This window comes from Poecile atricapillus, chromosome 4, assembly GCF_030490865.1.
Source record: "Poecile atricapillus isolate bPoeAtr1 chromosome 4, bPoeAtr1.hap1, whole genome shotgun sequence".
Lineage (NCBI taxonomy): Eukaryota > Metazoa > Chordata > Aves > Passeriformes > Paridae > Poecile > Poecile atricapillus.
In genome coordinates this window covers 28,861,833-28,883,669 of record NC_081252.1, presented here as the reverse complement: position 1 = coordinate 28,883,669, position 21,837 = coordinate 28,861,833, and the positions used below count along the sequence as shown (strand labels likewise).

General features: G+C 37.3%; 1 protein-coding gene across 2 annotated transcripts in view; it reads left to right on the top strand.

Moving 5' to 3' along the window:
- Window positions 1–16,407, top strand: part of TBCK (TBC1 domain containing kinase) — an 88,393-nt gene extending 71,986 nt beyond the window's left edge. Inside the window, exons 24-26 of one of the 2 annotated variants that reach the window (XM_058837557.1) lie at window positions 1,990–2,165; window positions 5,134–5,293; window positions 15,754–16,407. In XM_058837557.1, coding sequence (XP_058693540.1) covers window positions 1,990–2,165; window positions 5,134–5,293; window positions 15,754–15,864 — 447 coding nt within the window. In that variant the 3' untranslated portion in view covers window positions 15,865–16,407. The remainder of the gene's footprint in view (window positions 1–1,989; window positions 2,166–5,133; window positions 5,294–15,753) is intronic. The other variant, XM_058837558.1, reaches the window with a different exon arrangement.
- The last annotated feature ends 5,430 nt before the right edge of the window (window positions 16,408–21,837 follow it).

Sequence of the window (21,837 nt, the reverse complement as noted above, 5' to 3'; positions counted from 1 at the left end):
AGTTGTATAAATAAAAATAAGAAGTGTTTTTTTAATTAGAGTCCAAAATAATGTAGGTGTTTCTCCAGAAGACTTAATTCGGGTCATCTCAGCCAATTTCACTGACTTCATTATCTGAGTGTTTATTGTTACCTGTAATCATGTGAACCTGCTTCAAGAATTGAACTCCTTGCAGCAGACTTGCTTCCCTTCCCTCCTTGGTGTTGTTCCTCAAACATGCTCCTGAGGCAGAAGCTGTTGTCTGAGGAGAATGTAGTGATGTCTGCCAGTTTGTCATCAGGCAAATTAAGCTGTGTCAGCCAAGTGTGTATTTATGTAATCAGTGGCTTTCTCTACATTACTGCCTTTCTTGGATCTTGCAAATGTGTCTGCTATGAATCCCCCAGACATGAGACTGCTGAATTCCTTTGGCAAGCCTGAAGTTTGAGAGAAGAGTTCGACTTTTTTCTTCCTCCTCCCTTTTAATGCAATTCATTTCCTTGGACTCCTGGGAAAATTCAGCTGTTCAGGTGGGAGGTGGCTTTAGACAGCAACTGGAAGTTGGCTGTGCCCTGTCACACTGTTTTTTTTATGGACATAGATGTCCCTTGAGTATTAACTATTCTGTTGAAACAAATCATACATTTTCCAAAAATTGTGTATTTTTCTGATTATAAAGCATCTTGACTCTATTTTTCTGAACTTGGAAGGAGAGTGTTGAGACTGGCAATTTGTAACTTCTTCTGTTTTGAATATTATTATATACAATGGAAAAGGCAGTTCAGTGAGGTAATATTCCCTGAAGTAGAATTACTGATTTTGTTTGTAATTTTGAGGGCTTTTGGATAACTTGCTTTACAGGAGAGGTATTTCAAAGTGCTGGACTGTCTTAAGAAGTCTTTTCTGGAACATAACTAAAAAAAAAACCCAAAAAGTCTATGTCTCTCTGTTATATTCCCTAAATTTGGCATAGTCCTCAGATTAGATGAGGAACTAGTATGTTTAAAAACAAACAAAAAAAATCTAAGGTTAACTACAGTCAGACTAATAACAATTGGTAATGCCTCAATTTTCTTCAGATTGCTACTCCTGTTCTCTTGAATCATGGGCTATAAGCAAATAATGTTTTGGTGTGATTACTGCAGTCTTAAACAAGATAACAGAAGTGGAATATTTTTTAGAAGCAGAAAAATTGTTACTGTGATATTCTTTAAGAACATGCAGGATAGAAATTCTAGTACTTGTGAATATTTCTGAGATAATTCACAATGAATGTTATCTTACCAAAAATAATTTCAGGTATTATCATGCAGTTGCTTGAGTACCACCAGGGGTGTGGTGTTGTGTGTTGTGTCTTAATCTGTCACATTCCCCAAAACAGTTTTTTTTAATTTAATATATAATTCTCCTATCCCACAAAACTAAGGACAAATTTTCCAGATTATAAAAAAATAATACTATATTCTAGATACAATATTATATCTTACATTTCTGATGTCCTGATTTGTGCTTGGTCTTTGGGCTGGAGAAATAACTGGTGTTTAGAAAGTTCTATATGTTTCGAAGACATCCTCGCAGTTTCTGTGGCAAGCTGCCAGTTGCTAGCCATTTTTTCTGCTCCAATCAAGTCTTTTCAGTTTCTCTTTTCAGAGTGTTTTCTAGACAATTTACTTAATTTATGGTGTTAAGAAATGCTTTGTAGGTGTTGTGAGCCCATCAGCCACTGTGAATAATTCATTAATAAATCACAAACTAAAATAATTTGCACAAATTTTCAAACTATTCTTCTATTTTAACAAATTCTAACAGAAGATAGAGCTGTAGCTGTCAGGCATTTGGCACTGCTCTGGAACTTTTGTGTGGATAGTGGAAGTCTGACTAGTTCAGAATTATGAGAAAAAGATATGTTTCTGTCTAACTAGGTTGTTATACTTGATGATGTCAAATAATTATAAGTTTAAAAACACCCATATTCTTTCACTTCTCATATTATTTTTTTTTCTTTTGAAGTCTAGGGACTCCATCAAGTTGGATGACCTGAAGGCAGAGGTGTCCCCACGAATTTCAGCAGAAGACCTGATTGACTTGTGTGAGTTGACAGGACCTAGTCATTCCAAAACACCTGTAAAGAAAACAAAGCCTAGCAAGCCAAAGCTGCTGGTGGTGGACATCCGTAACAGCGAAGAGTATCCTTCAGTTATGAGTGCCAGCCTTGCTAAATCCTGCTTGTGTCAATTGCCTGCTCATTGTCTGCAAACTGTTGTGTTAGAATGGTACATAATGGAAAGAGAGGGATCTGGTGGAGGTGGAGTGAAAGAGCTGAAGGCCAGGTGGGTTTCAGCATGGAGAGGCCTGGATTGCAGAGCAGAGGACAAATGTATTTTTCCCTTCCCATTTTAAGTTGTGGGTTTAGTGAAATCACCTTGTACCAGTAGCACAAGTGCTTTAATGCTACATTTTTCTTTATGAGATGTGTCATCAGCAGGCCTTCCCCATTTAATGTGACCAATATTTTGGGAAGGTGTGAGGCTTTCCAATTAAATGGAAGGGAGACAGAGAAGAGGTGATACCTCATGTGCTTTGCCAGTCCCTCAGTGGAAAACTGATTCCTATTGAGTGCCTTCTAGCTATGTCAGGTAATGCAACCATGTAGCCATCCTAACTTAAGTCCTCTAGTAGCTGATAATCAGAAAATACATAATATTATATACATACATAATAAAGGTGTTTTGGAGGTGTATTTTTACCAGGGTCACTACCCTGTCTTCACCTTACACATATGTTGCATTTCAAGTTACAGTTCTTTTCATAAGGCATATTTTTTTTTTAATCTTTGCGTTTGTTTTTTTCCTGAAGTAGTGTAGTTGAAGGACTGGGATTGTTTGCATATTGGAAGGGGTAGTCCTTCATAAAGATGTTTTGGTATGTTTGAAGTTTGTAGCAGACTAAAACGTGCTGCCCTTTAAATAATAGCTGGAGTGATATTCCAACACCATCTGGTATTAACAGTGCCATTAACAGGAAGTGCCATTAAAAAGGCAGCTGGGTAGATAGTAACATTGCCCTGGAGTGTACTGGTTGGTATATCATTTGCAGAAGAAAATATCTGGTGTGTAGAAAGTTATCAAATTGTCAGCAGTTGTGAATATACATGGGAAACCTTAAGAATACTGCATTCAGTGTCCTGTTCATTCTCGCAATAAGGGAACAGGCTTTGTGTTTGTCACAAAATTTCAACAAACTAAGATAGGATCAGACTGTGTGTTTCCGTGGTGTGTGTTTTAAAATGTGACAGACCACTGTGAGGTGTTTCAAAAATATGATCATTTTGTGTATTTTAGTTTTAGTCTTTTTCACCATGTATGTCTGTCATGCTAAACTTTGCTTTCACTTCGTTTTCTTGTTGTTTTGAGAAAAGCATGAGAGATCTTCCAACACGTATCAAACATGATTCATATTTCATAATATGACCCACATGAAAGCTGAGGGATTGTTTTATAAGGAGTCTCATGTTGCAAGGGCAAGAGCTACCAGCCCTCTTTCCCAGGAGACAGCTTGGTAACAGAAGGCTTTCCAATGAAAAGCTGTTAGACACAAAGCACTGTTTCAGTTGGCCAGCAATTCTTCTAAGGCTTATTTCATTAAGCATGTTAACAGATATATTGGCAGCCGTCCATTCATGTTTTGAAAGCTATAGCTGCATATTTATGGTCTCTCAGTCTGTAGCACAAAATTCTGGCCTTTTTGTTAATTGTCTTAGCAATTAGAACTTTTTATTAAATATTAGGTCATGTTTCTCTAAGTGTACTCAATAATTTAAGTTACTAAATTTGTCCAAAGTTATTTTCTGTCTAAATCATGATCATTTCAGAATATGATCAATAGCAGTGGGAGTTTACGCTGTTATAAATGGGGTTGGGGAAATGGGATTGGCACAGAGGAGTAATGGAGGGATACAATTTTCCCATTCAAAATAGAAATAAACGGACAACATTAATGATTGGTGCATGATCATCTTTTGTTCTTTCAAATGTTTTTACATAGCCATGCTTTTCCCACACAATAACAATGATGATCTTAAAACTAAAACTGTTACATAAATAATGAAAAACGAATGCTACTATTACTCTAAATCAGTTAAATCTTACCCTCATTTAAGGCAGCTCCTTTATTTAACAGGATTCTGGGATTTAATTATAAATTTAACTAGCTTTCGCCAAGTACAGTAATAGATTGACTAATGTCAATATTTGGCATTGTGTATAATTTTGTAGAACTTTGCTGTTTCCCACCACTTCAAAGCTGTTTTTGCTTATTGCTGGGGAAGGAGAATATTCCAGGCATGTGTGTACAGTCCATAAAAGTAATTCAGAGTTTTGTCAAGGTCATGGTGCATTTTTAAATTCATAAAAAGCTAGGTAGTAGTAGTCCAACTTAATTTTTATTTAAGAGACCTTCACATTCAATATTTGTTTATAAAATCTCATTGAATGATCATCCTCTGAAACTGAAGGACAGCTAACTATGATGTTTCAGAGTTGTTTGCTTTTCTCAGTACCCATTACACACTTGCTTTTAGTTGGACTGCAGATAATATACATGGTGCTCATTGTCTGGGAATCTGAGGTCATATACATTAGAATTTCGATTTGGATCAAAATACTAGAGGACTTGTGGGAGTTGACAGGAAGTTTGAGGACATTTCTTGATAATCCCTGTTTAGTTTTGGTTCTCATTTTAAGTACTTCATTCTTTTTGTATAAAATGCCTCTAGAAGAGGTGCTCCAGCTGCTTATTGGTATTTGGCTCCTCTTAGCAGACTAGAGTTGAAGTAAAATCCATAAAATTAGGTATAATGGGGATATTGGCTCTTTAGCAATAAGTATTTAATTTTTAAGATCATTTTCTGTAGTGCTGTGCTGTGTCCTTTTTTTGAACCAAACAGCTCTTCATTCTGTGCTTGCTTTCATATGTAGTGTCAGAAGGTTTTTCTCCAAATGAGTAAACATTAAAGAGGTTTGTCAAAATACTGTATCACAAAAGACCAATGGTGTTGTATCGTGGCAGCCGGGATGAAGAGTAGATTTATCCTGCAGTTATTCATGCACCACAGGTTTCTCTGCCTTTCAGACCTCCTTAGCTGATCCTCCTAAGCTTTAACCGTGGCCACATTTCTGGCAGCATCAATGTCCCTTTTGCATCAGCGTTTACCTCAGAAGGGGATCTCATCCAGTGCCCAGCAACTGCCACTCTGCAGAGCTTTAAAGGAAGAGTTGTGGTGATTGTAGGAAATGCAGTGAAGAACACAGCTGCTGTAAGTATATTGCTGTAATGTGTATTTTAATCCTTAGAGATACATCAATAGCCTGCATATGGCAGTAATAAAATAAATGCTAGATTAGAATTTGGAATAAATTCTAAATTTAGGTTAGAATTTTGTGTATGATGACAGGATTTGGGGTGATGTTTTTGTTGTTGCTCATTTCTGCTTCTAGACAAGGGCATTTCCCTTCAGGTGATCCACATCTGAGAAGGCTCATATTTTGAAATGCAATTGCTTAATATTATCTTCTTCAGCTTTAAAATCTTTATTGTTGTCATGTCAGAAAAGTGACATTGACACTTCTAATGTGTATCTGTAAGAGCTTTCAAAATTGGCTAGCAGTTACTTTTTGTGGAGTTAAGAAGGACACACAAGGGGAGTTGAATGAGGACAGAAACATTTTGAAGTGCAATGGAAATAAGATATAATTCATATTCCTACTAGTAAGAAACAATGTATAGTCCAGTTTTTTAGAATCACTTGTTCCTGCAGTTGTGCTTAGTGAAGGCGAAAATGATCCTCGCTGGTAACTTTTGTATGATATATTTATTGTCGGTGCCACTAGCTAGACAGGAAGAATATTCAAACTTGCCTGTTCCTTTCTAGAATTAAATATTTGATGGTGTTGAGAACTGCTAGACTAACACGTGAAAGTGCATAAATATTTCTTTCACTATACTCTCAGATGAAGGAAAGTTATCCTTTTTTTTTCAGAGACTCTTAATTATGGTTTACCTTTAGTTCACCCATTTCTTAAGCCTGTTTACACAAAGGACATGAACTGTAACCCTGATATGACAAGGAGGGCTGTGACTCATTAAAAGGTTGTCATGTCAGGAACAGCAGATGCATCAGCCCAACACATGATGTTCATTTAATACCTGTAGGGAGTTATAAGTAGATGGAGAAATCCCCTTTATTAACGTGCATTTCATCATTTAGAAAATTAACTTGTAATATGTATGAGGTTTCTAAATCGTAACAGAAATGGCATGGAAGAGACTGTAAACCACCTCTCACATAGTTTCAGTAATGACTATCTAGGTTTTTGTGTGAATCCAGATGAGTTCTTTTTTTTTTTTTAATGTTTCAAAATTTTTGAATCAAACATGAAATGTTTCCTTTGCTGTGCAGCTGAAGAAATCTTGCTGTGTGGTTAGTAAGCGCAAGTACTTCAGTCACGTGGGAGGTGCTGTTTTATCCTCTAAATCCAGATTTTCTGCACCAAGACAACGTTGACCTGGGATTGTCAATATTATAGCTTTCCATAAAGAAGAAATGCTGCTTTGCCTTTTGATTTGCTTTTGGAGTTCTTGAAATCCTAACTAAAGAGTTTTGAGCTTTAAGTAGCAACAAAATACTGGATTGACCAGTTTGACCACAAATTAATTCAATACTAAAGCCTAAATACTGGCTGGGACTCACCACATCAATCACTTAAAGTACATATAAAACCAGCTTCAATCTGACTTTGTATATAGAACCTTTTCTTTTGTGGGTATTTTTTAAGGCCAGTGTCAGTTTTACTCTGCACAGCCTTACAGAGCTGTCTGCCACTCTTCACGCCAAGCTGTGTAGATCAAGGCTTGACAAGAGCAATAATTATTACCTTTTAAATCTTACTAGGTAATCCAATCATAGGAAAAAACTTAAAAATGAATGCATGGAAGCAAAACCAATTTTTATCCATATTGTAAGATGCTCAGCTTTAAATGTATATTTTCTAAACAGAGGTATGTATTTCCAGATGAAATGGGATGAGCCAAAAATTGTACCTTCTGCCATAAAGAATTTTTCAGAAGTGTTCACTGATATTTACTGTACTAAAAATTTGGAGATTGGCACTGCTATATGGTTAGTTTAAATTTATATAGGACTGAGAGGCAGAGGTAAGTGTGGAAAAAACACTGTCTATGGGGCTGTTTATAATTAGAAGGTTAAATCTTCCAATTGTGCTTCATGTGAACAGCTTACTTGGGATCTCTTAAAAATTATTTAAAAATCAAAGTGCCGTATACTGAACAGACCTGTAGCAAAAGTTTTTTTGAACTTCATTTCTGTTTCTGTTTGTTGCATTTGATTCAGTGCCACATGATGAAAAATTTAAATTGGAAAGAAAATTCTCCTTTCCAATTTCCACAGATAGATAAGTACCTTGTAAATTCCATTATGGACAAGGATCATTACAGTTGGGAATATAATAGTTAAAAGGGCAGTAAGTGTTTAACTTATTCGTAGGTTATCAGTAGCTTCTTTTTTAGTGTAGGATAAATAACATGTCTCCTGATTTTTGTCACTTTCAAAGTCAGAGATAACAGCAAGTGAAAAGGTGAATTATAGTTATGCATATGTAGGACAGGGATTATTTTGGGTCTTTTTATGGAAAGGTGACATTACTTCATCTTCCCTCCTTCAGTCAGCTTTGAGGTGCTACGCCATTATCTGTTTCCATTTCAAACTTTTGTCTATATTACTGCAATGGCTGAATTTAAAACAGGAGAAATACCTTACACAAAATCATTCTCTAGCAATTTAATTTTGACAGTGGCACACTTTTACTTCTGTCACGTGGTTGATTAATAAATGTGCTTCCCTCAATGATTTAATATATGTTCTTTATTGTCAGCTAAGTGGTATAACAATAAAATATACAGGACACTTTAATCAGTCTAATAATTAGCAACTTATTTATGTTTTGCTTAGAAGAAGACAGATAAGCTGTAAGTCAAAGCTTAAAAAACATCTGCCTTTATAACTGGGAAATAAATTCTAAATTGTAAATTCTAATTGCTACGTCGATTACTTTTTGTCTAGATAAGTTATGCTGCTATAAATATATTGTCTAGACAACTTCTATAAGTTACTGAAGCAAAGTAGTCATTCTTACTGCATTGCAATAGCTAATAGATAAAATACATTCATTTTCTCCAAAACTAAGACAAGAAGTTCTGATTTTCCATGAGATTTTTCTGACCCTTTTCAAGGCAAGAGGGACAGGGTCAAATTCGGAATTCTTTTTGTATAACATATTCTTAGCTTGGAAAAAATAATTTTTTATTTCTATATGAAAAGACCACATTGCATTTTCTCTATCCCAGGACACTGTCAAAAATGCATTTCTTCTTATTTGAAGACTGAGACACATAGGTTTAAGTGTCTGGTTACTACTGAATTTGTGTGCTTTTATTGTCATCTTCCCCGGGCCTTTTTAAAAACCCTTACCAAAGAAGCAAGTCCTTGCATGATTTCTTTGTTTATAAACTTGTCTTAAAACCACAAATTGATACCTGTGAAGCTTCCTAGGGTGATCTGAAGATTAGATATTGCACAGAATACTAAAGGATCAGTGCTTCTAAAGACAAATGTATTTATTTGGAGGGGCCTAATGAAATTTACTTTGCACTTGAGTGCAAGTAAACAGAAATTAGGCAATAAACTTCCGGACATGTTTCCACTCTACATCTTTTAGACTGTTTCCCTGTAAATAGTTTCTGGAGAAAAGTGACTGAACAATTGGAATGAAACTCTTCTCTTTGCAGGGATGGAGGGGCCCCTTATGATTCCCCGAATGGCTCTTTCATGTTTGTTTTGTTAAGGCCCCATTCTTCCATCTGCATTCAGACTCAGAGCCTGCTTGTTGCCTTCACAGAGGAAGAGATTAAGCTTGTATTTTGAAAAGTTTGAAACATTTTAGTTAATCAGCAACAATCCTTCTGGTTGTAACTCTCCCCAGTACATGGCTAAGTCTTCATTATTTCATTCCATAAATTTAGCCCATTTTATTATTGTAATATGTGTAATGTATGCATGCTTTCCTTCACAGAGAGAAAGCAGCTCTGCTGCTGTTGCCAGCTCTTCACACAGCCCAAGAGAGACACTTGGGCTGCCAGCCAGGAGTTGTGTTGTGCTGTTGTAACTCTGCCCCTGACCCTGACTTTGGTTGGTGTGCATTGAATGCCCCAGGTATAGCAGGGATGACCTAAATCTCTCACTGTTCCAGCCAGGTGTGAAAGAGGGAGAAAATGCCAGGTCTTAGGGACAGAATCTGAGTGTTCCTTATCCTCTGAAGCAAGTGCCAAGGAAAACAGGCTAATTCTAGAACTCCAAAATAGTTCTCTTTTTTAATGTTTTACTGAGACTGATGGTAGCAGTCATTGGAAATTTCAGTTGTTATTTGATGTAGGAGTTGTTTGACCTCTCTGACCTCTCTGTGTGCCTTACTACGCAGAGGTTTGGATGCTTCTGGAATGAGGAATCGTGGAGTCCTTAGCTTTACCTATGGAAATATATCTGAGAGATGCTGGGAAGCAGCATGTCAGCTCTTTTCAATCATCTGGGAAATCTCTGAGGACAGGAAAGGTGGGAGAATGGGGAACCTATATCTCAGAGTGGCGCTGTCAGGCTCCAGGGTTTCTCCAGACATCTGTATTGGTTGTGTTATAGTGTTTGTGGACTACACCTCTGAAAGAGTTCTCTTGTCCTAGATGGAGCTTGCATGGATTGATGAAGTTGTAACCATGTTGCTTAGAGCTACTGCATTACAACAGAATTTCAACTTTCTGGGGCTGTTTCTCAGCTCTGAGACAGAGTTTTGTGTTTCCTGATATTCTAGTTCAGAGAATCTGAAATAGTGATAACTGAAATAGAGATGGTAATGAACTATAAATATTTGTTACAGGTTCAGGACCTTGTGTAAGGATATACCAGGCAGAATGGAGCTGGTGAATTTGGCAATTACAATATCCATGCTGCTTATCTGGTGCAATGTTGTTTTGCTTTTCTCTTAGCTGTGTCTGAACCAGCCTTTGAATAGGATGGACTGACTGACTGACTGCTGCAGGAGGGTTTGAGTAGAAACTGAACAAAACTTGCAGTTTGGGTAGTGCTAGGAAAAAGTACTACAAATCCCAAAGAAATGTTTTTCATTATCAAATACTTCTTTGACCAATTTTCAAGATTTAGGGCAGCCCATAGACCTAGGGGAGGAGACTTTCATGAAGACTCATACTTCCTTTTTTTTATATCCAGGCCAGCTGTTATGCCTCTTTTCAAAATTACATATTTCTGTTCCCTAACAGCTTTTTTATTTTTTTGTCGAGTAAAAAATTGAATAGTTTTCTTTCTGTATTTTCCATTCCATTTGTCTATAATGTATGCACTGCATTTATTTTGCTCAGTATAAATTAGCTGTGTTACAACAGCTAAATATCTGTGACCGACTTTAATTTTCAACTTACTTTTAGGTGGATTTTTTTTTTACTCTATATTATTTCTAGGTGGAAAATTTAAAATACAGGTGTTTAAAATCTATCACTTGAAGAAATTTGAGTGTTTACTCTTTCATTCTCTGTAAAACTTACTCTAAAACCAGCTATTAAATACCTGTTTGTTTAGGCTTATTTTCAAATCTTTGCATGTAAGTCCCTTAAGTTACTTCTGTGTTTTTGTACTGATGGAATGAAAAGTGTTCCCTTTTGGACAGGTCTACATATAGAGAATTTTCTGTTGATCTTGTTAAAACAGTTGGTTCTATGTTCCACCCCTCCCACCCCCTAGTACGTGTTTGCATCAAGTTGTCCTTTGTGTGTTTTGTTGGGGTTTTTTTAACTCCCATTCAGTTTATGGTAATACTACAACCAACAGCTAGGTACTGTTTTGTTGATAAGACAGGTTTTAGATTCCTATCTTTTCCATGGTGTTAAAGTGTTGTTTCATTTATCTGGAACCCTTTAATACAAGAAGTAGCTGTCTAAAAATAATCTTGTGTACTGGACCCGTGTTGTGCAACATGGAGAGTGTTGTATAAAAAGTTGCAGACTGATCACTTTGACTGTTGGGGTTTCAGAGAGGTGTAGGTGAGCTCTTGGACTGGAATCACACAGCAAAACAGACTGTAGTTCCTGAGAGGTTTGTGTAGCATGAGTTTACAAAAGAAATCTAGAAACAATCTTGTGAAAATGAACGAATACTACAACATTTGGTTGATATCTCGCCTTCAACATCTATTTTCCTTCTGACTCTTTCAGAGCATGCTGTTAATATTTATACCATGGCAACGCTTGTCACAGCAATCTTTTTTGGTATTCTGGTGCAGTATGTTACTCCTCCTTCCCTCCCAGCGTGCCCTTTAATTACAGCCTGTCACAAGAATGTCTGAGAAAGTGAATAATGTGTACATAGCAGCCCTCCTGGCTGGCCCAAAGGCTGCTGAGACTGGGGCTGCTCAAGCTGTTGTGTCTTACACTCTATGCTGCAGACAGCCTGAAAACCTGACGTGCCTGGCATAAGACATGCAGCACTTGAAAGCTGTTATTTTGCAGCTTGGAACAGGGTAATAGAAACATTTTGATAAATTCTCCAATGTGCAGATCATTAAGGTTCTTGATGGTGCTTAAAGGAGCAGTCCTGTTATGCTGTTTATATTGAGAGCATCACCAAGGCAGGGTAAAATGTTTAATATTTGCCCAAATTTTGGTATGATATTGCTGTGATCTTGTCTGTCTTTGAAAGCCTGACTTTTTGTATCTGCATGAAGAGTCTTAGCTGACTACTTTCAAATGCAAATTGCAACTTTCTGGCTCAGTTTTGCTTATTAAGAAGGATGTTTTCTGTGGAATTGATGGATGCATTAGTTAATAGAGGAGCTGTGTTTCCAAAGTCTTCAGCAAAGTCATCATATAGTAGTCATTAAAAAAGTTTCTCATTTATTTATCCTTTCATATGTAATATTTGCTGTGAAAGCAGCAAGAGTTTCAATTTGGAAGTTTGGTTTAAATATAGAATGCAACCAGGGAAAACACAGTAACTGAACTTGGGAATCTCATTTTGAGGAAAGGCCACCTGAAGCAGAAAGTAAAAAGCTTGAAGTCTTGTAGTATGCCTTGAAGCCTTTCCTCAGATAGGCACAACTCCCATTTCCCCCAACTAGTCTTCTTGTCTAAATGAAAACAGAAGCATTACAGAGGGATGGGATCTATTGGTGGTATGGGGAAAGAGTTGTTTCAGAAGTTATGTCAACACAAACATTTGATAAATTTGAGAAAGTTTAATCATATAGTAAATGAGAGTTTATTTCTATTTACAGAAATGTATTGCTGTATAATGGAATTTCATTGTACACTACCTTTATATGTTTCAATACATCTCTCTTTAAAATGTAGGTGCTCTAAAGGTTGCTAAGGATGATGTAGCCCATAGAATTATCTCTGCACCATGTTATTTTCAGTCTTAACAGCAGCTTTGTAAATTGGATTATTTAGTAAACTACAAATTACATATTCAGGTGCCAGTTAGTAAACTTCTAACTGGCACTTTATGATTGCATATGTAAAGGAAGTAGAACCCCTGTATGCATTCCAGGATGGCAGTTTCTGCTGCAGAAAGTCTGGGGCATTCATTCAGAAGAGCACCTTGGGATTTTTTTGATGCATGAGATTCTGCTTTTTTTTTTCTTTTTTGGGATCAGTGATTTTTGGTTTTTTCCAGCTTTTTAGGACACTAATTTTTTTTAATCTTTATTTCTTGGATTCAGGCTACTGATATTTGACATAACTGAGGGTCAAACTGGGGAGAAAAATCTATGTAGCTGTTTCAAATAGTCCTTCTTCTCATGCCTCTCCATCAGTGCATACACCAGAAATAACACTCCCCCTGTATTTTGAAAACAGTGGCTTCATAAAGTGGATTTTGGCAAGGCAAGGTACTGGGTGGTGTTGGAACATTTCAGAAACATGGTGAACAAGTTCCTGTTCTTGTCTGCGACAGACGGGCTACTCTGTCTGGGAGAGGGTGGCACTGACATGTACAGAGGAACAGAACTATAAAAGGTCAAACCTTTAATAAGGAAGACTGCTATGCCAGTGAGAGAATGTTTCTAAGTCTGTGCTTTACCAAAAGTAACTATTTCTACTTTCAGTGAAAAAAGGGGGGAGGGCCGAAGGTAAAACTAGGAATGTCTTTAATCAGCTCAAGTCCTATTGCCATGTGACCTAAACCTGGAGGCTTCTATGCAGTGCCTGGGCAGATGTATGTGCAAAACTCTTGGAGGCTGATATTGGGAATTGGGTGGCAGCTCTCAGCTTATGTCAATGTGCCTCTAGGCCCCTGTCTCACAGCTGGTTCCCACAGTAGTGAGATACTGATAGTTGTACATTTCCTATTCTGTAGTTTTTCCCTGGCTGGTTCAGCTGCAATATTTTGAACTGTATTTGCAGCATTTCTCACTGAAACCAGGCAGACAACAGAAAACAGTTCTGTGACCAAAAAAAAAAAGTTTGTCTTACGGTATATCATCTTGTACTTTCTGCCATCATTGCTATCAGTCCCAGATTTTGCAGTGCTTGCTTCCTCAAAGCCCTGCAAGAAGCAGCAAATTCCTCACTATAAGGTTTTAAGGTAACCTTGTCATATGCAGTCAAGAAAATGTATTTTTAGACATACCTTAGTTAATTAGTTCTAAAATACAGTGGTACACAGGCCTTAATGCTCAAACCCCAAGTACAAGGCATTTGTTTGTGTATTTTCTTTTAAGATTACATTGAATGGTAGTTATATGAGGGTTAGGGCATTCAAAACACTAGGATTGGGGTTTACAGTTTATTATTAGCATTTTTAAATTATCAGTAGTCAGAGAGTGGAACATCTCTGTTGACACATGGGACATTGTATTCAGGAAATAACACGGTGCTTCCTGCCAGCCTGAAGGCTTGTTGCCATTTTTCATTTCTGAAATGGTTGGCTCTGAGTAGCGTTGGTGTCTGAGACACAGCACTGTCCATTAGTCACAGGTGGAGAGCACTGTGAGGTGACAGATATGTGAAGTAGAGATATCTGGTAGGAATATAAACTATTTTTGTAGTTCATGGTATGCACAGCTGAGTGCTATATTTGTCTCTACTGTACACCACATCTTTATGGACTGTGATTATAGCAAGAGGTATTTGGATTCTCCTAGTGATGTCTCTGTGCATTTTACACCACCTGTGCAGCCAAGAACCTTTCCAAAACAGCATTTGCTTTGCTCATGAAAGCTGACATCCGCATATGGTGTAAGTTTACTGTCAGCTGATTTGATTGCTTGATTGCCAGGATTTTTTTCTTTTTTTTCTTTTTTTTCTTTTTTTTTCTTTTTTTTTCTTTTTTTTTTTTTTTTTTTTTTGTTCTTTGACTCCTGTACTGAGTAACCCAAACTGATGGGGAAGGAGATGATTGAACTTCGAATCTTCCCTAGGTAACCACCTGAAACAAATTTAACAGCCAAAATGCTTACAGGTAATGGTCTAGTACATCTAGTTCTGACTCAGTACTGTTATGCTGTAACAGGTAATTCGGAGGAAAGTAATGAAAAAAGAAATCCCAAGTGTTGAGTTTGACTGAGGTGCCCACAGCTGTTCTTCAATCAGTGATTCAGTTGTTTGTGCAAAGTTAGCGACCTGGACATCATGCTTGCACATGTTCTCAAATAGCATTGCTAATTATTTTAAGGAGTCAAAAAGGGAATTGCAAATGTTTTACATAACCCATTGGATGCACTCAATGATCTTACAAATGGTACTGATTTGACAGCCAAGTTTAAAGAAACAGTCTCAAAGACTGCAATGGCAGAGCAATCTCTCACAGCTTGGAAATTATTGTTATTGGAAATTAAGTAAAACTTAGTTTCTCACTGATTGGTCCATTTGGTGCTTACTTTTTAATACATTGTAATCAGTATGTAGAAGGTAGGTTTGACATGTAATGCACAAAATATTGTTTGGATTTTGCTCTTCTGAACATAATTTTGATTTTTTAACTCATAATTATTTTGCTATGCAAAATATCTTTGTCAATGCAATAATGTTTCACAGAGTTACTTTGTGGGAAGTGGCAATTGCTGTGTTTGGTTTATGGCGTGAATTAATTGAGGAAAGAGGCTTTCAGTGGTGGGGGGATATCTGCTTGTACTATTTAAGCTGCCTGTGGGCAGATTGGTGGGAGCAGGGAAGAGATGGTAGACCCCAAATTTATATCTGACATTTGTGAGATCAAGTCACATCAGACAGTCTGACAAGTAGGCAAATGACTGTACCCTCAAACTGTGATGCTTGTACATTGGGTTCACTTAGGTACCTACAGAAAAGGGCTGGGAGTTAGATTAATACACAGAAAAATATTTGTTAGTTCATGCTTTGAGAGAGTCTCCAGTGATTGCCCTGAGATAAAACAGTCATTTTAGAATGAGGTAAAATCCTCTCTAAGCAGAGATAAAGATCATTGTTATTAGTAGGCCACTTTCAGGACCACAGAATTCATCCCAGCTGTTTTAACAGCTCCTGTGTTGGACTAATTGGTGCAAAAAAAGAACTTCATAGGTTCTGATATTTTTTTGTTAATTTGCCTTACATAATATTAACAGAAGTTATTGTCACTTAACAACTATGATATGCAATGGGCTAATGATAGATCTGTTTCAGTTTGCAGCTCATCTGGTGAAAAACAAATACCCAAGGGTCTGCATCCTTGATGGAGGAATCAACAAGATCAAGCCAACTGGTCTCCTCACTGTTCCTTCTCCACAAATCTAAGTGACTGTAAACATTCAGGACAATCTGTCTGAAGAGGAAAGTCCTACCTACAACACAGATATCCTGAATCTAAAGGGCATTATGGCATCTTCCTAAGCTATCCTCATGACCAGTGTCTTATCCTGCAGCCGTGGAGCCCAGGAGTTTGGTGTTTGTTCTTTAGTATAGAGCTTCAGTTGGAACTGATCAAAACTGAAGCTTTAAACTTTCCAAGAAACCTCTTTCAGCACTGCAGTGCACAAGAGCTTGGGCAAGTCTGAACACAGAGAGAGGAACGTATCTGGCTTTTGGTATCTTATATTTCTGTGGAACAAAATTAACTGGCACTTGATGGCTCTAAGGTGCACTTAGATTGTTTGAAAAAGTACTTTACTGTGAATATTGAAAGTAGCAAAATGAAACTGTACCATGTATATCATGTGAAAAAGTGTGTTCCCTAATATTTGAAAAGTAATTGCTGTATCTTGTGACCTGCATTATTTCTGAGAAAGTGTTTTTTTTCATTTGGTTTGTAAATAAAGATGTGTCCCAAATTGAAAGTCACTGTAAGAGCAGCTGCTGATTCAATCCAAAATCTATCACAAGATGGAAAATTTCTTCTACCCTGTGGTGAATTTAACAGTCTATTTCTACAATCATATCAAATGTAACAATTTCTGGAACAATTGCAGTTACCAGAAATGTAGGCTTTCAATAGCACTGTGTCTTAGGAGTATAAATCATTTATTCTTAATAACATACTTCCATTTTAGAAGCTCATGCCTTGGAAGGAAACATTGCAATTTTAATTTTCATATGAAAACATTCTAGAATTATCACTCTTGTATTAATTGGAAGTTGAGACTTTTCTTTGGCCCTTTGCTCTTTCAGCTAGTGGTATCAATTTTCTTGGGGACTTTTTTAAGTCCTTGAACATGAACTTTAAAACTGACAGACTGGGACAGCAACCTATTTTTGAACTAGGCTGGATGCAAGTGCTGCAGATGAGTGAAAGCAGGCTCCCACAAAGGGCATAAGGTAAGCTGTGCAGAAAAGATGTGGGAATTACTTTGCAGTAAGAAGCAAAAAGCATTTAAAGCACTGACAGAAGCAGGAATTGGCATATCTTGCTGAAAAGCTAAAAATAAACTTGATTCGGACAACTGCCACCTTTCAAGAGATGTGGGGGAAATACCCCAACACCCTAATTCCTCCTCCTCAAAATCCCATGTTAGGTTTGCTGTCCTGTCAGGTCCATTATTCTAATAGTAATGCTGGAGATGGGAGGAGGGCTAGGAAAATAAAAGAATCTGTCTTCAAGAATGCTCCTTGAAAATGCTACATTTAATCCAGGAAAACCAGTTATGATCATGTACGACTGTCAATATGGCAGGGAAATTAAATGGGAATGTGGAAGAATGTGTTTTAGAAGACAAGGAAGTGTTGGATTTATCTTTTTACATTTTTAAAGCTGGAAAAAACTGATGTGACATGAAGCTTAATAATCACTGAAGTGTGAGGATTAAAATGTATTTTGTAAAATTAACAAAATGACACCAAAGACTTGTTCACCTGGTTACAGTCACATATTGGCTTGCAACATGAATTTGACACCCTGCTCTTTTATTAGAGCCTCATTTGAAACATGGCAGTTTCCACAGTACAAGCTCACTGTAGGCTAAGGAGGATTTGCTCTGGAGATGGGATTATTGTATGCCTTATTTGAGGATTTTATATCAGGAATAGGGAATCATTTTAATTTGGCAAACAGAACATTGCAGCAGCTAACTTTGTTTTTTTTTCTGTCACAACAGGTTTCCAAAACAGAGTTCTGAGTGAAAGGCTAGGAAAGGTGTCTATACATCACCGGCAACCTGATCACTTGTTCTGTGGAGTTTTTTTAGTGTTATGGGTTTGGGGGTTTGTGGTTTTGGGAGGGGTTTTTTGAACTGAAACTGTGGAAGATAAGACTTTGTAAGAGGTGCTGAAGGAGGAAGTCTTCATTCTCTTGGTGGGGCAAGGAGAAGGTTTTGTAGCGCTTTTGAAAGATTTCTGGAGGCTGAGTTTTCCAAACCTGTGCATTTCTAGAAGCATGGTTTGTCCAGGTGTACCATTCTCTGTTTCAGACTGCAACTGGATGCCATAAAGATCTAGTAGGAGAAAAAAAAACAATATTAATGTTCCATGTTGGTGTCTTCTGCTGCTAGCATAAAAATATCCTAACTAAATGTTTCCCACTGTTGGGCCTGTAAAACGCAGCCTCTCTTGGTCTGTTTTTTCCTACCATTTTAAAAACATCCTGAATCTGCCCCAGCCACGTGGACCTAGAGCTTCCTGCCAGGACAGTCATATTCCCAGAGAGTCCCCAGGTGGGCTTCTGAAAAATGCAGAGGAATTCATTTTCTTTTGACGGCCTTACACCTGTTGATCATTGCAGACTATGAAACAATTGCTGCTGGCACTGGAGTGTCCTTCTTCAGACAGTATACAGTCCTTTGAGCTTTTTATTGCAATTTACATCTAAGTTCCTTGGGATTTATTTTGTTTTTACAACTGGATATTTGTCCTGTTCGGCCCACTATTTTGGAGCAAAGACTAAGCCTATTTGTTCATATCCTAGGAACTCCCTTCCTGCACCCATTTTGTTTCCCTTTGTCATCCTGGTTTCTCCATGCCTGACCTCTCTATGATTACAGTACCTTCCCAGTTCAGGATAAGAGCAGCTCACCTGATGTAGCAGAAATGAGAAAAGTTACAGTGTTTACTGCACTCTTTCACTAATGTGGTTCGCTTAAGGCAGTTCTGGTTTGTTGATTTTGGGGAGGTTTTGTTGATTTTTGAGATGTTTTGTTGTTGTTTCAATTTAGCATAAGTCTTCCCTTTTAAATTATGTTCTTCCCACTCGTAGTCTTTCTTGGTAGAGTCTTTTGGTGGACTCTTCCTGGTATTTCTGAACTAGAAACAGTAACGGTAGCAGCTGAGCAGACTCTGGTATGTATTCTTTCATTTAGGTAATTTATTTTTCTGATTGCCAGGATGATTGCTGGAACTGCTAAAGGCTAAATAATTTGTCAGTGGATAAGGGTTAAATTTCATGTGATTCATTCCTTGCTTCTTTTTTCTGGTTTTAATCTATCCTTAGGCTTACTAACAAGACCACTGCATTTCAGTGTGTTGCCTGTGCCTTTGTGCACTCATGATCTGTGTAGGCATCACACAGTGGTATGATCTTATTTCTGTGACCTTCTGGATATCAGTATCTAGACTTCCTTTGATAATTTAGTTAACTAAGGAAGATTTTTATTGGAGTATCTCTTCTTGGACTTCAGAGCTGCATCACACAAAACTTAACAAAGCAAAAAACCCCAAGTGGCATGACTTAGTTCTCCAGCTGCATCACTCATGTTATTATTGAAGGAGGTACTGTGAGAGTCTGTTAATTCTGTGGCCTGAGACATACTTGCTGCTCTTATTTACAGGGTGCAAATGTTGTACAGAATATCACTTTTCAAGATTTAATTTGTACTTTTAGTAGCTTATCAAGTTCCTTCAGTTAATATAGAAAATTAGGTCTGTCTTTATTTAGCTTTCACAGTGTTCAGATAGAGTTACTAAGAGGTCTGGGAATTGTGTGGGACTGAGTATGACCTTTTAATCTCCCATTTCCACTTATCTTTTCTTTGCTGATGAGTCAGACTGGCCTCTCCCATTGTTATGTTAGAAACTTTACTGTCATCAGTCTTATCTTGCTATTTTTAATTCTTTTTGTTGGGCCCAGCTTGTGAAAATTAACTGAAAGAATTATTATTTTTCCCAAAAGTGTTTCTTTCCAGAAGAAGTAATGAAACTTGATCTGTGCTGACTTAGCTAACATCAGATTTGTATATTTGACTAGCAAAATTGCGGATTTTCCTTTTTCTTTGAATGCTAAGCTATAATGTTGGTATTGTCAATCTTTTAGGTTTCCAGACTTAGTAGAAAGCTGATGCCAGAAACTGCAGGCTTGTTTGGAAAATAGTGTTTAATTTGCTTTTCAAGTAACCATGAAGCTTTAAGTTTGTTACTGGTAGTGTCTTTTAAATAATAGCACCAAAATACCTGTTGGAAAACAATCTCTGTTCTATGTCAACAGAATCTGTATTCCATTCATGTAGGTTTGAAAATTCTTCTAAGAATTTCTTCTAAGCATGTGTGATTGAAGACAATTCAGCGTTGTTGTATGTCTGTCATTATATCAGCATTTAATAAACCAGTGTTGGACAGAATTTAAAGAAACTTAAAAAGCATAGGATCAGTATGTTATTACCACTGAATCAACTTGTAAGTATTTTTTGTAAAGCCTTTTCCCAGAATTTGTTTAAGCATAATGTAAATCCATATTCTGATTAATCTCTAATAGTGGTCTTGCATATAAAGGTAGAGAGACCCCAGTGCATGCACTCCCATAATTCAAGTATTTTCCTTCCCTGGTGATAGGTCCTTATATCTGTATAAAAGAGCAGATACAGTAAAACAATGTGGTAATAATTGGATTCAATGGGAACAATCCATGGAAAAGTTGCAGATCGCTTGTTAAATTAATATTTCCTAGCTGAAGCAGTATTAAATGTTTCCTCTTTGTCTATCTAGAATTATCTGTCGTTACTTTATTTTAGAGAGAAATAGTGTTTGGTGGTATCAACTTTTTTCAGCTGAGCTGGCCAAAAAGAGTAAAACTAAGAGTACAGAAGAGGTAAGTGTAATAATTATGGGGTGACATTCTTGCCATTTTGTTAGTTAACTTGATTTGACTTGGTTCAGTTGCTACCATAAATGTGGTTTTTTCTCAAGTCCTTTGAAATTTGAGCAAGCTAATATCTCTGATTTTACATCTTTGCTTTAAGTAAACAACGTTGTTTCTCCAGCCTTAAAGAAAAAGGTGTCATCACATGTAGGATGTTGTGCTCAAGAAAGGAACTTGTTAGCTTTCAAGTTTCGTATGTCCTCAGTGTGGAACCAGTTCAATGGCAGCTCTTCAGGAACTGGAATGCCCATACTCCAGGTCTGGAGAGATGTCCCATATACAATAAGTACCTGGAGGAAGGAGCATGGAGAACTTACTTTAGTAGAAAACTTTATGGGTATATATGTATGAATACAATGTAGTTGGGGAACAGCTTACTTTAAATTGACAAGATTGTTAAAAACTGCCAGCTCTTTTTGGAGGATCACAGAATCACTAGGTTGGAAGAGACCTTCAAGATCATCGAGTCCAACCGGTGTCCCAATACCTCAACTGGACCATGGCACCAAGTGCCACATCCAGTATTTTTTTAAACACATCCAGGGATGGTGACTCCATCACCTCCCCAGGCTGACCATTCCAGTATTTTATCACTCTTCACTCTTTCCATGAAGAACTTTTTCCTCATATCCAACCTAAATTTCCCTTTGTGCAGCATAAGGGTGTGTCCTCTCAGTTGCTGTCTGGAGAAAGAGACCGACCCCCACCTGACCACAAACACCTTTCAGGAAGTTGTAGAGAGTGATAAGGTCACCCCTGAGTCTCCTTTTCTCCAGGTTAAACAACCCCAGCTCCCTCAGTCAATACTCTGAACCTAGTTAGAATAGCTCAAAGAGGTTGTAATAATTAAATTTCTCCTTTGCAGTAATTGTATTGGTGTACAGTGCACATAAATACATGTTAAGCCGAGGGCTAAACTGGAAAAGTCCACTTGTCACTTCAGAGATAAACTTTGCGATTACTTTTCAAGAAGAGACGAGCAAAATGGGAAGTTAGAACCCAGTGCTGTTGCAATACACCTGAGCTCAATTGTTCTAATTAATTCTTTTGAAATGTTTTGTGCCTCTTGGTCCTATGTGTGCAAATATACACTTACCCTATATTTCTTCTTAAAGCCCTAAAGATAAACCATTATTTACCTGGGTTTCTTTGCTGTCATCCTGCCTAATAGTGCTTTTACTGAGCACTTTAGAGGCCCTCCTTCCCTCCCT